This window comes from Cyprinodon variegatus, unplaced genomic scaffold (assembly GCF_000732505.1).
Source record: "Cyprinodon variegatus isolate N-32 unplaced genomic scaffold, C_variegatus-1.0 Scaffold709, whole genome shotgun sequence".
NCBI lineage: Eukaryota > Metazoa > Chordata > Actinopteri > Cyprinodontiformes > Cyprinodontidae > Cyprinodon > Cyprinodon variegatus.
This window is the reverse complement of record NW_015151162.1, coordinates 376,324-389,177: the sequence shown is the minus strand read 5'-3', so window position 1 is coordinate 389,177 and position 12,854 is coordinate 376,324. Positions and strand designations below refer to the sequence as shown.

Sequence of the window (12,854 nt, the reverse complement as noted above, 5' to 3'; positions counted from 1 at the left end):
TGAGAAAGGTTTTCTGGACTAAAGACGAAAACGCGGAGCCATGCCCTGAGCACTTCTCAGAGGTGTCCTTCGGGAAACAACTAAACCACAACTTTTCTAAATTTTAACCTATAGGTAACTATATTAATAAAAAACAAAGCTGCAAGAACCACTGCAAACATGCAAACCCCAAGAAACAGACTACTATGTTTTTGAATTTTCTTGGCACTACTGTTTTCATAAACGCGACCAATAGAAACACTTTCTTACATTACAGCAGTTATCAGCTTCATAGTCTAAGCCAACCAGATATCTGAGACTAAATCTGGGGATATTTGGTAGCTTTGCCATCCAGACTTACTCACCTCTTTATTCACACAGACTCCTCTATCCATGTATTCTCCATTCCATCATAAATAGAGGCTTTTCTAATTGGTGTGGTAATTCTTACAAACTATTGTACTGCAGCATGATGCACAGATCCACTCCATTTCCCATCAGATATACAGATCCGATGGATGATGAAGCAAAAGCATCAATATCTATAAACCAGATAAGCTGATGTTACACTATATTCTGCGACTGACAATGTTTTTGTGACACTACATGATTGGACCAGCCTTGGGTTAGCAAAGAAAATAACCAATGTGCTGTAGACAAACTTTAATATGGGTGTTTTGTATGCTTTTAGAAATGCTATTCTACGAACCTGAGCTGTATCAGGGGCATATCTGAGCTAAGGTTGCCTTCGTGTTTTATATTCTGCCCAGTCCACGCTGATGTCTGAAACTAGTAAGATATTTTCTTTTATACAACAGTTGGTCATTAGATATATTATCTTGTTGTTCCCAAACATTTCTTGGTGGGCCCCCCTTTAATTTTTGGTTTTCAAGAAAACAATTGTTTTTGATGGTTTAACAAAAAATAAGGGAATTCACCTGCAGTAAACCAAAATCATTCAACTCATTCATGTAGCAAACCATCAATCATGAGGAAATTAGAAATCAGTTTACTCTCCTTAGTTTCTTAAGTAAAGCCAGTGCAAAAAATGACAACTTTAATCAGGGTATCAGAGCCTCAAAGGTGATTTAAAATTACTAGTGTTGTTCCGATGCCATTTTTTGGCCCCAATACGATACTCGATACCTGGCTGTGCATTATCAATCGATACTGATACAATACCGATACCATCTGTTTGAAGAACTGCACACTACTTAGATGTAAAATAAAAGCTGCTGCCTACCTTTGTGAAGCAGAAAAAAAAAAAAAAAAGTGAATCCAGTAGAACTTTTTATTGCCTACCTGGAATCTGGGACAATAGTTAAATAAACTTCTGGCTCTCAAAATGGTGTCAGTGCCCTATTGGTTGATACTCGCCGATACTGATATCACCATTTTAGTGCTGGATCGGGGCCCCGCTTGATATTAGATCGGTATCGGTGCAACACTAATAATTACCCCTTAACAACTAAAGTTGTTGGTTTCTCTTTTTACTGAACCATCAATCCTCAAAAAAAGAAACATCTACCAATAGGGGAATAATTTACAAAAAGCACTGGTTTGGTTAAAAACCCCTTGTAGAGTTTTAATGGAAAGTCGTTTAACACTGTCTGAATTTCACCTGGTTCCCTTTCATTATAATCACCTGGTCTTCCTGTTTTTGTTTTTATTTGTCCCTGTGTCTCTCTGTTAGATATTAAAGTCAGTCAGGTATTCAGTTTAACTTGCTTTTACACCCCTTTATGGAGATAAATTCTATAGGGTGAAAGCTTGATCTAAACTGTTATCCAATATTTATGTTTATTTTCTGACTTTCCAGAAAATTTAATATGAAAATATGAATTTGTGATGAAAAAAAACCTCATCCAAACTCCCTTTGTCCCCACATCTATTAATCAGCACATAAGGGTTACAGTAGATTAGTTTTGAGCGCGGGAACAAGATAAACCATCAACATCCAGTAAAATACCTGTGAAAGAATGCTAAAACCTGAACTTGGCTTATATATATNTATATATATATATATATATATATATATATATCCCCATATATAGGGAGAAGTGTTTTCTATTTGGCATTTGATGAGGTTAGGTGAAAATGTTTTTGGGGAACCACAGCAAATACATAGTTCCCTTAAATGAAATTGAGGCAAAAAATACTTTATTGGAGAAAAAAGACTTTATTTTAGAGTTGAGCTTATTACATACAATTTCAGTTCTGAATGACCTCCTCAGAAAAAGATGTGTTTTTGTCATTTCAATGGCACTCTACAACAAAATGTGTCTTCTGTTTCTAATCCAGTACTACTAGGGAGTAGCTACAAAACCGGGTAAGCAGTCTGGGACTAAGGGTGATGCCCAGGGACCAATAACAGCAATCTATGGGGTTCACACTAGGTACTTTCGGCATCCTCAGAATTAAAGCACTCGGCCCTAGTCACTAGGCCACCACTCCCTGTGGTGGCCTAGTGACCTACTCCCTGGCCTACTCCCTGGCCTACTCCCTGGCCTACTCCCTGAATGTGGTTGTAGACTTACAGTAATATTCTCTTTAGGTTCCCTTTAATTGGTTCCCTTCAATGTCCTCACCTTGGCAGATCGAGTTGTACACAGCAGACTTTTGTTTGTGGTAAATAAATCCAGATATTAGGATAACCAAACCAAGTATCAGTCCAATCAGACCAACAACAATCTTAGTTTTTTCTTTCTTTGGAAGGGAGTCATCTAAAACATTGAGAAATGGAAGAATAATTTCAATTTCAATGCCCTTCAGACTTCAATGCCAAGTATTTTCATGACAGCAATAAACTTACCCCAAACTACAACCCTTGGTTCAGACATTGTTAAATGTTCAACCATGCAGCTGATTTTTTCTCCAGGAGCTGGACTGTACTCCAGGTGAGAATGAAAGTGGTAGTACAAGTCTCCAACAGGAATCACATCTGAGTAAGTGACCCCTTTAGTCACTTGTTGATTATTTCTTAGCCAGGTTAGTTGGATTTGCTTCGGGTAAAAGTTATAAGCACTGCAGATAAGCAAGGCTGGATGTCGACCATCAGGCTTTATGAGAGATTTGATCCTGATGGTGGGTGTTGTTGACAGGTTTCCTAGGAAAACATGGTTATTTATTATGAATTTTAACCAAAGCTCTAAACTTTCACATTTGAATCTTGTTTGATTTATTGCATCATATAGCAAATAGTAAATCTACTCCAAAACATGCTGAATCAGCTTCAGAGTAACACAAAAGTTGATAAATGTGATGTTTTAAAATGTTTTATATTTATTTGCTTAATTATTTAAAACAATTTTAAATGCAAAAAATACTCTCTGTATAATGTCAGCAAATAGGCTTACATAACTTCATATTCTCAATTTCTTTAAGTTATAGCTAAGCTAAAATTCAGCGTTCAAATCAAAATAAAATTAATTACCCATTGTTCGGATATGGTGTAGGTTGTCGTAACACAGAAGTTTCTTTTGCAGTACTCTTTGAAGCGCATCAGCAGGATCCTTATTCCAGTAATATGAATTATCATGTGAATATTGTGTAAATCCAATCCAGTTTCCCCTTGTACTGTTGTACTGCATCATATTCTGCTTGTTGAAGCTAGTCATAATTGTGTACTCAATATTGTTAAAGTTAGGACCATTAAACGCACAGCATGCTCTGACCTGGTAAAAATCTTCGTGTGAGAAAACTGGTGAAAAATAAGAGAAATCAATTATTTGTAAATTGGGTTTTTCCCCTGAAAGCTCAGAATAATAAAAATGATAATAAATTCAACTTACCTGGATTTTCAAGCGATAAAAAGAAAATGAACAGAAAACTCTGAGTGTTCATCTCTCCTCAGCAGCTAAGAACAAAAATTGCAGACTTGGACCGACAGAGTTTACTTGTTTCAACACGAAGAGGAAGTAAAGAGAGTTATGCCTTACTAAACAATAAACCCATGTTGTTCTATTTAAGAAACGGGATGCTTAAGCAATGATTAATACTTCTTATGATTCTTTTGAGCAAAATGCCAAATGCATTTATGTAGTTCTTTTTTTTTTTCTTAAGTCTTTTCCATAAGTTGTGCTTTATTTTATAACTTTTGAGTTTTCTCAGGTTTTGTTTTGGTTTAATGCTTTAGTCAGTCTTGTTTTGTTTTTTTCCTTTGTTTTCCATTTCTGTTTCATTTAACTTTTGTTCCTTTTAAAGCGTGAAAGAACCTTTGCACCTAAATGCAGCAGCATCTACAATATTTCAGTGGAAAAACCCCAGTTAATCAGTTCCAACAACCTTCACTTTGGATTTATAAGCACTTTTGAATTATGTCGATTTAATGCTTTAGCTCCTTAGGCTTAGGAATCAAGTTAAATAGTTGAGACACATTAATATTTATATTAGAATTATTGGAAGACCCAGGTTCAATATCTCAAATAGCCCCCTTATATACAGGCTATGTGAAACAGAAAATATACTTTTTTACTCAGTATAAGGCCTAGGCTCTGAAGTTTTTTGAGGGGATTGTGGTGATATTATGCCTCTGTGCTAGAATACTGGAGGACTGAAAGAAGAGATGACAAAAACAGGAAGCTCAACCCCTAGTAATCTAATACTATTATTATAATACACTTTTTCATTATATGCTGAGAAAATACTACCAAAAAAATTAGGGAAACTATAATCGTCCCCACTTCTCTGGATAGCGATCAATTAATTTCATTATCTGTTTGTTATAGTCCCCAAAAGTCTCAAAAGTAGTCCCAAGTAATTCTTTTTTATTGATCTTTGGGTTATTTTCCATTTTTTTTTTTTTTTTTTTTTCATATCTAAGCCAGTCTTTAGTTACTCTCTGTGGCCCCCTTGTGCCTGTCTCCTTTCCCCCTGGCTCCCTTCTAGTAACATCCATCCACACCTACTCCATACCATCTGATGACTCAGGTCTTTTTTCTGTCTCCCATATGTACTCTCCCCGTGCAGTTCTTCAATGCAGGTTTTCTTGTTGTTAGTTGCTTCCTCAACCTGGATCCCCACGTGAGTTTTTCCTTATGTTTTCTGTTTTTTTTTTGGTTCTTTGTATTTTGGATTTTTGCATCAGTTACTTCATTTATCCTGCAAGAACTCATCTCTGCCTCCCTTATCTCTGCATTTGAGTCCTCAAGCAAACTCACTACCCAAGTTGACACTGTTTCAGGGTTCAAATACTAAACAGATCCAAGCTGCATACATGTACGACCCATAAGCTATGGCTTTGCTTTGATATTATCTGCTTAAAGGTCTAGTTCTTGAAGGTTGTTCTGCTATAAAACTAGCTGCTAACAGTGGAAAGTTTTTCATGCTCTGTTATTGGAAGCTGGTCTCATGAGATAAGCAGTTTTCCTTTACAGGGTTTCTATTCCACAGTTAGCAGCCACCTAGCAGGTTCATTTCCACTGTTTGGAAATATTTTACACTAGCGAGATCAGGTGACCAGATTCGTGAGACTAAACAGCTCGAACATTAAATATTATCAAGATTGAATTAAATATAGTTGCTAGATGTCCAAATGTCAACATCAATTATCTTCCCTTTATTTGCACTATATGTCCAATCAGTCAGATAATGTTCCACAACTTCCATTAATAAACAACATGTTAGAGTTTTTAACTGCAACGAAATATGTTTCATCTGCTGGAATTATTAAGGAAATGTTTTTTTACTCTTAACCATGAGCAAGCCTCTCAAGGCTAGTTTGATTTTTAAAATTTGAGGTCCAATATCCTAGGTAGAATGCAGTGATATACTAATGCACAGAACAGAGAACAAAACATGTAGATCAAGTTCCTCTGCTTATTGACTTCCTATATTCTAGTCATGAGTTCCCATAACCCTGTTCCTGTTTTAGTGATTATTTTGGCTGGCATATATTGTCACTTGCTTTCACATGAATTTGTAAAAACCCCTATTATCACTTGGTTTTTTAAATTCTCTTCTCTTTGTCACTTCTATTATACTCTTGCTTGAACTGATACTGATAACAAAGGTGAACTACATTTTTTTTGTTCTGAAACAGATAAGGGAGTTCTTATTATCTTTGACCACTCTATTTCATGAGTAAAGTAAAAGCACTAATATTGCCCTATATAGTGACTTCCACCAATAACTAAAACTCACACATGATCTGGCTCATTAGCAAATTTTTATGAATTGTTCATTGGCATGAAGTACCTTCCTTAAAATCCTCTTATAAGTTTATAAATAAGGCGTAGTGTGTGTCTGCAGCCTGTGGTGTTTGTTCTGCTCTAACCTCCTTTATTACCTCTATACTCTGCATTCTTGTTTGATCAGCATATTGAGACTTCGAGTGAGGCATGGCTCACCTTTCCTGCGTTCTTGTCTTCAGCATAATACGTCTGGACTTATTTAAGACCGATGCTGAAGCAGTCAATGATCACCGCTGCCACCCTCTGGGTTGGGAGGGAACTGCTTGTTCCGTTAAATTATGTTAAACAATCCTTTAAAAAAATCCTGCATCCAGATTAGGATGTGGATCATTACCAACATATGATGGATTATTCTTTGGACTGAGGTGCACCTTGGTAAAAATGTCATAAATCTGTTCATGTATTTTCAAGTCATCCTGTGCACAGATGGATGGACAGACAAAGAAACACCCACACAAACGTGACCAAAAATAATAACCACTTATTATTTTTTATTATTAAGTAGCACATGTTCTATTTCAGTAGGTTGTTGAATATGCACAAACAATAATTACTAAACAAAAGGAGAACAGGAAAACCAAGGATCTATTCACTTACGTAATTTTTTTTACCTAGCAAGCATATAAACATGAGAAAACTAGGCTTAAACAGAAAGGTAACTCTCCCCAACCAAAACCATCAAGCCGGTTAAATAGCAGCAAATTAAAAGACCCAGGAAGCAGAACCCAATCTTTGAGGTGAAGCCTAAATAGAGCAAGGTATCACTTAAAAGCAAAAACAGAATTAAATCCATCTTGGGGATGTAACAATGCTGCATAAGTCCGTTCATTTCATTCAAATCAACAATGACTTTGTGAACATTAAGTTTACAGTAACAGTAGACAAAAATTGTAAAAAGTAGATTCTATAGCTAAATAGATAGCTAAATATCAAAGAGCAAGGTCTGAGCTCAAAGAATACTGGCTTCCTTTCACAAAAAGGAAAGTTCCTACAGCAATACCAAGAAACCCGAAAATCAAACCGAATATGCAGAAGGCAGCAGGACCCATACTCCTCTCCTCTTTTCTTTCAATGTCTAAAAAGAATTAGAATATGATATAAAGTATTGCATTAATTTAAACACAAATAAAGGTAATTTAAGTTTTGATCAATTTTATTTACTGAGTGTAAAGAAAGAAAAAAGGTCTCACCCCAAAACCTGGTCTCAGGTTCTTCTAGTGCCTCATGTTTTACAGTGCAGCTGTAGATGTCTCCTTGCTTTGGAACAAAGTTCAGGTAGGAGAAGACATGAAATGTCCCATCAGAGTTGGATACAATTTTGAAGAAGGGGTCTTCCACTGCCACCTCTTCGTTATTCTTGGTCCAACTGATATTGAGAGCAGGAGGGAAATAGTTGCGTACAAAACACACAAGGGTGTTCTCTTCATCTTCGGTTACCTCATTTCTGGGGTAAATAATAACTTCTGGTGGGACTAAAAAATAATTTCCAAACCAGTTAATCCTAACATGCTGGATTTATTATGCTGAAAAGAGGTCACTGGAGAACAACAAAAGTGCAGAACTTTGCCTACCTTTGGTTCTTTTTACATCTGGGTCCGGTTTCCATCGATATACATCTTTTTTACACTGTGCTTGGCACCTCTCCAAATATTTTTTACCCTCTGCAAAATAAGTTGATGGTATTTTGCTGTCCCAAACACCAATTTTGTTTTTGGAATCGACATAACACACTATATCGTCATCCAATGTCACATCAAGGAAGATGTCGCTTGACTCAAAGCAACCAAAGGAAAAACACAGTTGGTGACTTTCTAAAAAAAAAAAAAAAAAAGTTTAAAACTGAAATTTAACATAGGAAGCAAATCAAGCTCTATGTAGCCTACTAACCTTCTGCATAGATACAATAGATCCACAGGAAAAATAGGAGAAGCTCTAGATGCAGATTGTTCGATATCCACTGATTTGGCTGTCCTGCCATGGCTCTTAGTCCCTCTGTTCTTAACGAGTAAAAGGATGGTTTAATCAGGTGGACTCAGGTATAGAGGTGTCATTTACCTTATTCCTGAGCTTAAACTTAAAACCGTTGGCAGATAAGGAAGCTGAGCTGACAAAAAAATCCTGTTGAACAACCTCAACTGTCAAATACAGCTAGGATTTCTGGTCTTTTACTCAGCAAATTATACTGCTTGTTCAAACATATATTAAAAAAGGAAGAAGAAATGTTTCTAGCTCAAATTTCTCAAGTCTTGAAATCAGATGTTATGTCTTTGACTATTTATCTGTCTTTACGAGGGGATACAATCAAATGCATTCTTTCTGATAGAGCTGTGCTTATAGCTGCATCCATATCAGCACGTCACGTTCTATATGGTAATTTCACAGTAGGCCTACACAGGTTGGAAGACTGATTTGTTCTTGCCCTCAGATATACATTTGCGCCAGATATAAATCCGTGCCAGATCGTGCTATCAAGGCAAAAGTAATCATTAGTAGACTCAGCTCCCAACTCAACTGTGAGAATAGATTAACGGCAATATTTTTTAAATCGCCTGATGACAGTCTAGTGTCCACTGTGTTTTATACCGAAGAGTATTTACATAGCCTTACCTGGACAAGAGTCAGTTTGGCTGGCCAGGATAACATTAAATACAATCTATAATAAAGCTTTCTATCTAAATCCAGTTGAGATATCGTTATTTGAGTTGGAGTAGATTTTCTTGGTAAAAGCAGTTAAGAAGTATGTGGCGTAGGAAAAGAAAAACATTTTCAAAATGAATCTGAAAGAAAACTGCTAAATAATGATTGGTGCATTTTTTTTATAAACAACAATAACAACAAGACAATATTGCTGTGGTGAGACTGAAATAAGTCACACCTTATGGCCCCTAAAAGGTCATAAAAATTGCACATCTTCTTTCCAAGTAACTTTAAGGCTGTGTATTTACACCAAGTTTCCAAGACAACACTGTTGTACTACAATATTTATAGAAACTACAGCTCATTTTTAATATTTTATATAATGGATACGAAAGGCAGACTCAGAAACAGTGTGTACTGTACAGTAAGGTAAAGTCACAACAGCTGCAGAGTGTTTTTACTGTCTTCTCTCACTCTCCCTTTTTCTCTCACTCTCCTACACGATAAGGAATGAGGACAACACATTATGTTAGCATGTGAAACCGTAGCATGCAGGGAGTGTGAGGCAAGGGTACTCTGTTTCACAGTCCTTTTCAGTTTAACAGAAACACAGTGAATTGTATGAAAAGGGAAATGATATATCTCTGCTGAAGTATGGTTTCAAAGGAAGCAGGACAGAAACTCTGACCAAGATAAATTAATATACACATTTTGATACACTTTCAATATAAAATGTAAAGAAGAACAAAGAAAGTGTGCAAGATTGAAAATTAACGTGTAAACCCTTTTTGCAGTCAATCACATGCGAAAGTCTTAGCTCTCCGTTTTAGGATCTATAAGACTGGCTGTGTCTGAATGTCCGCCCCAACTTCTATATGTGTCTAAAGGCGAGTGGAGAAAAAAGTAGTGGATTCAAAATTTTCTACAATTTACATTGAGAAGTACACTACTAAAAAAATTTAAGGAACACTTTGTAATCAGAGTATAGCATCAAGTTAATTAAACCTCTGGGATATTGATTTGGTCAGGTGAGTAGCAGAGGGGGTTCTTAATCAGTTATGGCTGCTTTGGTTTTAATGAAATTAACAACAGGTGCACTAGAGGGGCAAAAACGAGACGGCCATCAAAACAGGAATGATTTTACTGGTGGAGGCCACTGACATTTTTTCCCCTCCTCATCTTTTCTGACTCTTTTTCACCTGTTTTGCATGTGGCTAGGATCACTGTCACTAGTGTTAGCATGAGGCGCTACCTGGACTCTACAGAGTTTGCACAGGCAGTCCAACTCCTCCAGGATGGCACATCAATACGTGCCATTGCCAGAAAGTTTTGCTGTGTCTCCCAGCACACTCTCAAGAGTATGGAGGAGATTCCAGGAGACAGGCAGTTACTCCAGGAGAGCTGGGCAGGGCGGTAAAATGTCTACAGCCCATCAGCAGGACCGTTATCTGCTCCTTTGTGCAAGGAGGAGCAGGAGGAGCACTGCCAGAGCCCTATAAAATGACCTCAAGTGAATGTCTCTGACCAAACAATCAGAAACAGACTTCACGAGGGTGGCCTGAGGACCCGATGTCCTCTAGTGGGCCCTGTGCTCACTGCCCAGTGCCGTGGAGCTTGATTGGCATTTGCCACAGAACACCGGAATTGACAAGCCTGCCACAGGCACTCTGTGCTTTTCACAGAAGGGAGCAGGTTTACCCTGAGCACATGTGACAGATGACATGTGACAGCCGTGGAGAACGTTATGCTGCCTGTAACATCATTCAGCATGACCGGTTTGGTGGTGCATCAGGGATGGTCTGGGGAGGCATATCCATGGAGGGACGCACAGACCTATACAGGCTAGACAACGGCACCCTGACTGCCATTAGGAATCGGGATGAAATCCTTGCTCCCATTGTCAGACCCTATGCTGGTGCAGTGGGCCCTGGGTTCCTCCTGGTGCATGACAATGCCCAGCCTCATGTGACGAGAGTATGCAGGCAGTTTCTGGAGGATGAAGGAATTGATACAGTTGATTGGCCCCCACACTCGCCTGACCTAAATCTAATCCAACACCTCTGGGACATTATGTTTTGATCCATGTGACCCCGACAGGTTGCACCTAAGACTGTCCAGGAGCTCAGTGATGCCCTGGTCCAGATCTGGGAGGAGATACCCCAGGACTCCATCTGTCGTCTCATTATGAGCATGCCCTGATGATGTCAGGTGTGCATACACACGTGGGGGCCATACAAATTACTGAATACCATTTTGAGTTGCTGCAATGAAATTTCAGCAAAATGGACTAGCCTGTTGCATCATTTTTTCACAGTAATTTTTGGGGTGTCTTTGAATTCAGCCCTCTGTAGGGTGATAATTTTCATTTCCATCAAATTATGTGGCATCCTTTTGTTCTTAAAACATCACCCAGTCCATATCAGTATAAACAAACAGCATGCCTTTTTCCCCATTGAGATCTGATGTGTTTTCAAAGTGTTCCTTTAATTTTTTGAGCAGTGTAGTATGCAACCATGGTCACTAGACGAGCAGATATATCCCAGAATGCTTTGTAAGAGCTCTCCTTGCACAACGTCATGGGATTTGTTTTGAGAGTGCAAAGATGGCAGTGTGGGTAGCCGGAGTCAACGGGGAGCGAAAAGCAGTATTGTATGTCCGAATGGTCAGTTAACAAAGTGCCCTGTAAAGTCCACTAGGTGATCTCAACTTTATACAGTGTAGTGATTAAGGGGTTAGGGCAGACGTTTGGACATAGCCTCCATCTCTATTTTCGGCCTGCTTCTAGTTTTGTTCTTTCAGGTCTCAGGCGGCCTATGCTGACAGTTGTTCCCCATTCCAGCTCATTTAAGAGGTCTTCTTAAATGTGTAGTGGAGGATGCATGCCAGACAAGCCCATTTCTTCTAATTTTACTAGCAGTAATGTGAAATGAATTTCTCCAAATAGCATGCCTAACTTAACCTGTTGAGGAGAAACTTCGCAACTGAGGCATCCGTGGGAAGCCCAAACTGTGCTTTCAGTTTTCCCCAGTAGCGTGAACGAATCCCCCAAAAAACACTCTGGTCCTGTTACTCTTTTCTAAAGCCTTTATCTTCTTCTCATACACTTCACAAACACTTTTTCTCTTACGACCCTCAGCCATTTTCAAAGAACTGCAGTAGCTCACCCCGTATATATGCCTGAAACTGCACGTGTGCAGAAAAAGACAGCTAACTGGGGAGGAGCATGTAGGACGGCATTATGTAAACATATCACCAGAATGATTGACAATTAGGAGGACCACTTATTTTGATCCACCCTGAATAAGAACATCCTCCACTACACCTTTAAGAATTCTGTAGCCAGTCCTTTTTTGCTGGAGCATTAACCATGTGTGGTATGCCTCTTGTCTTCCTATGATACCTAGCGTGAACTTGAACTGAGTTCACATCTGTCTAACAAAGTTCTGGAACTTACCATGTGTTTTTGCTGCTCCCCAGATTTATTTTGCTTGTGGAAGTTCCTCTCAAGCCTCCCAGTTTTCAGTGAAACCTCAAAGCGTTTCAAGAATCTGTTTTGGCAAAGTCTGCGTGACTGGCAGCGTCTCTGGCTTCTGGAAAGATCTCCGTCAAGCCCTGCTCACCCTCCATCGTGAATACTATCTCCACTGTGCTCTCCCTCCATCTTGTGCTCAACCCTCGACACCAAGCTTCATCTCTGAATCAGTCAGCAACTCCTCAGTCCAAGGCTCCCGGATCTTTCCATTTTCTCCTGGCGGTTCACTTCATCTTCAATATTAAGGAAATAAGCAAATACTACTACTTATTTCCCCTTTCAAAGCTTCCACTACTAACAGCTCAGTTTTCTCTTCCTGGATTTAGTGGATGACAAATCGTTCCGGGTCCCTGGTTTCCAGCTGTCACTAACTCAATGTTTTTCAATAAAACTTTCAAAGGCCCAATCCAAACCTTCACCTCAACACTTCCCCTGAGCGCTAATGCTCCATCTGCAATCTCCTAAAGCATGACAAGCTTAAGAAGGCAGTTTTTTCTCCTTTCATTCAGTAAAAA

At 38.6% G+C, this 12,854-nt stretch overlaps 2 protein-coding genes across 2 annotated transcripts; both read right to left on the bottom strand.

Annotated features, from left to right (window-relative positions):
- Positions 1–2,529: 2,529 nt before the first annotated feature.
- LOC107097595 (rano class II histocompatibility antigen, A beta chain-like) lies at positions 2,530–3,866 on the bottom strand. Its single transcript, XM_015394798.1, has 4 exons — positions 3,771–3,866; positions 3,413–3,679; positions 2,792–3,085; positions 2,530–2,702 (listed from the first exon to the last, which is right to left on the bottom strand). The coding sequence occupies exons 1-4, from the start codon at positions 3,820–3,822 to the stop codon at positions 2,530–2,532; spliced, it is 786 nt and encodes a 261-aa protein (XP_015250284.1). The 5' UTR covers positions 3,823–3,866.
- Positions 3,867–6,679: 2,813 nt separating this feature from the next.
- On the bottom strand, positions 6,680–12,423 carry LOC107097598 (H-2 class II histocompatibility antigen, A-U alpha chain-like). The gene is made up of 5 exons (XM_015394801.1): positions 12,262–12,423; positions 8,058–8,162; positions 7,742–7,981; positions 7,361–7,642; positions 6,680–7,245 (listed from the first exon to the last, which is right to left on the bottom strand). The coding sequence occupies exons 2-5, from the start codon at positions 8,146–8,148 to the stop codon at positions 7,100–7,102; spliced, it is 759 nt and encodes a 252-aa protein (XP_015250287.1). The 5' UTR covers positions 8,149–8,162; positions 12,262–12,423; the 3' UTR covers positions 6,680–7,099.
- Between the last annotated feature and the right edge of the window lie 431 nt (positions 12,424–12,854).

Excerpts from the sequence above, each read along its gene's own strand:
- LOC107097595 (XM_015394798.1), bottom strand. The coding sequence starts at position 3,822 with ATGAACACTCAGAGTTTTCTGTTCATTTTCTTTTTATCGCTTGAAAAT. Across the intron at positions 3,680-3,770 it reads TTTATCGCTTGAAAATCCAG|TTTTCTCACACGAAGATTTT; the intron begins GTAAGTTGAATT and ends ATTTTTCACCAG. Across the intron at positions 3,086-3,412 it reads ACACCATATCCGAACAATGG|GAAACCTGTCAACAACACCC; the intron begins GTAATTAATTTT and ends ATGTTTTCCTAG.
- LOC107097598 (XM_015394801.1), bottom strand. The coding sequence starts at position 8,148 with ATGGCAGGACAGCCAAATCAGTGGATATCGAACAATCTGCATCTAGAG. Across the intron at positions 7,982-8,057 it reads CTATTGTATCTATGCAGAAG|AAAGTCACCAACTGTGTTTT; the intron begins GTTAGTAGGCTA and ends TTTTTTTTTTAG. Across the intron at positions 7,246-7,360 it reads ACCTGAGACCAGGTTTTGGG|ACATTGAAAGAAAAGAGGAG; the intron begins GTGAGACCTTTT and ends AATTCTTTTTAG.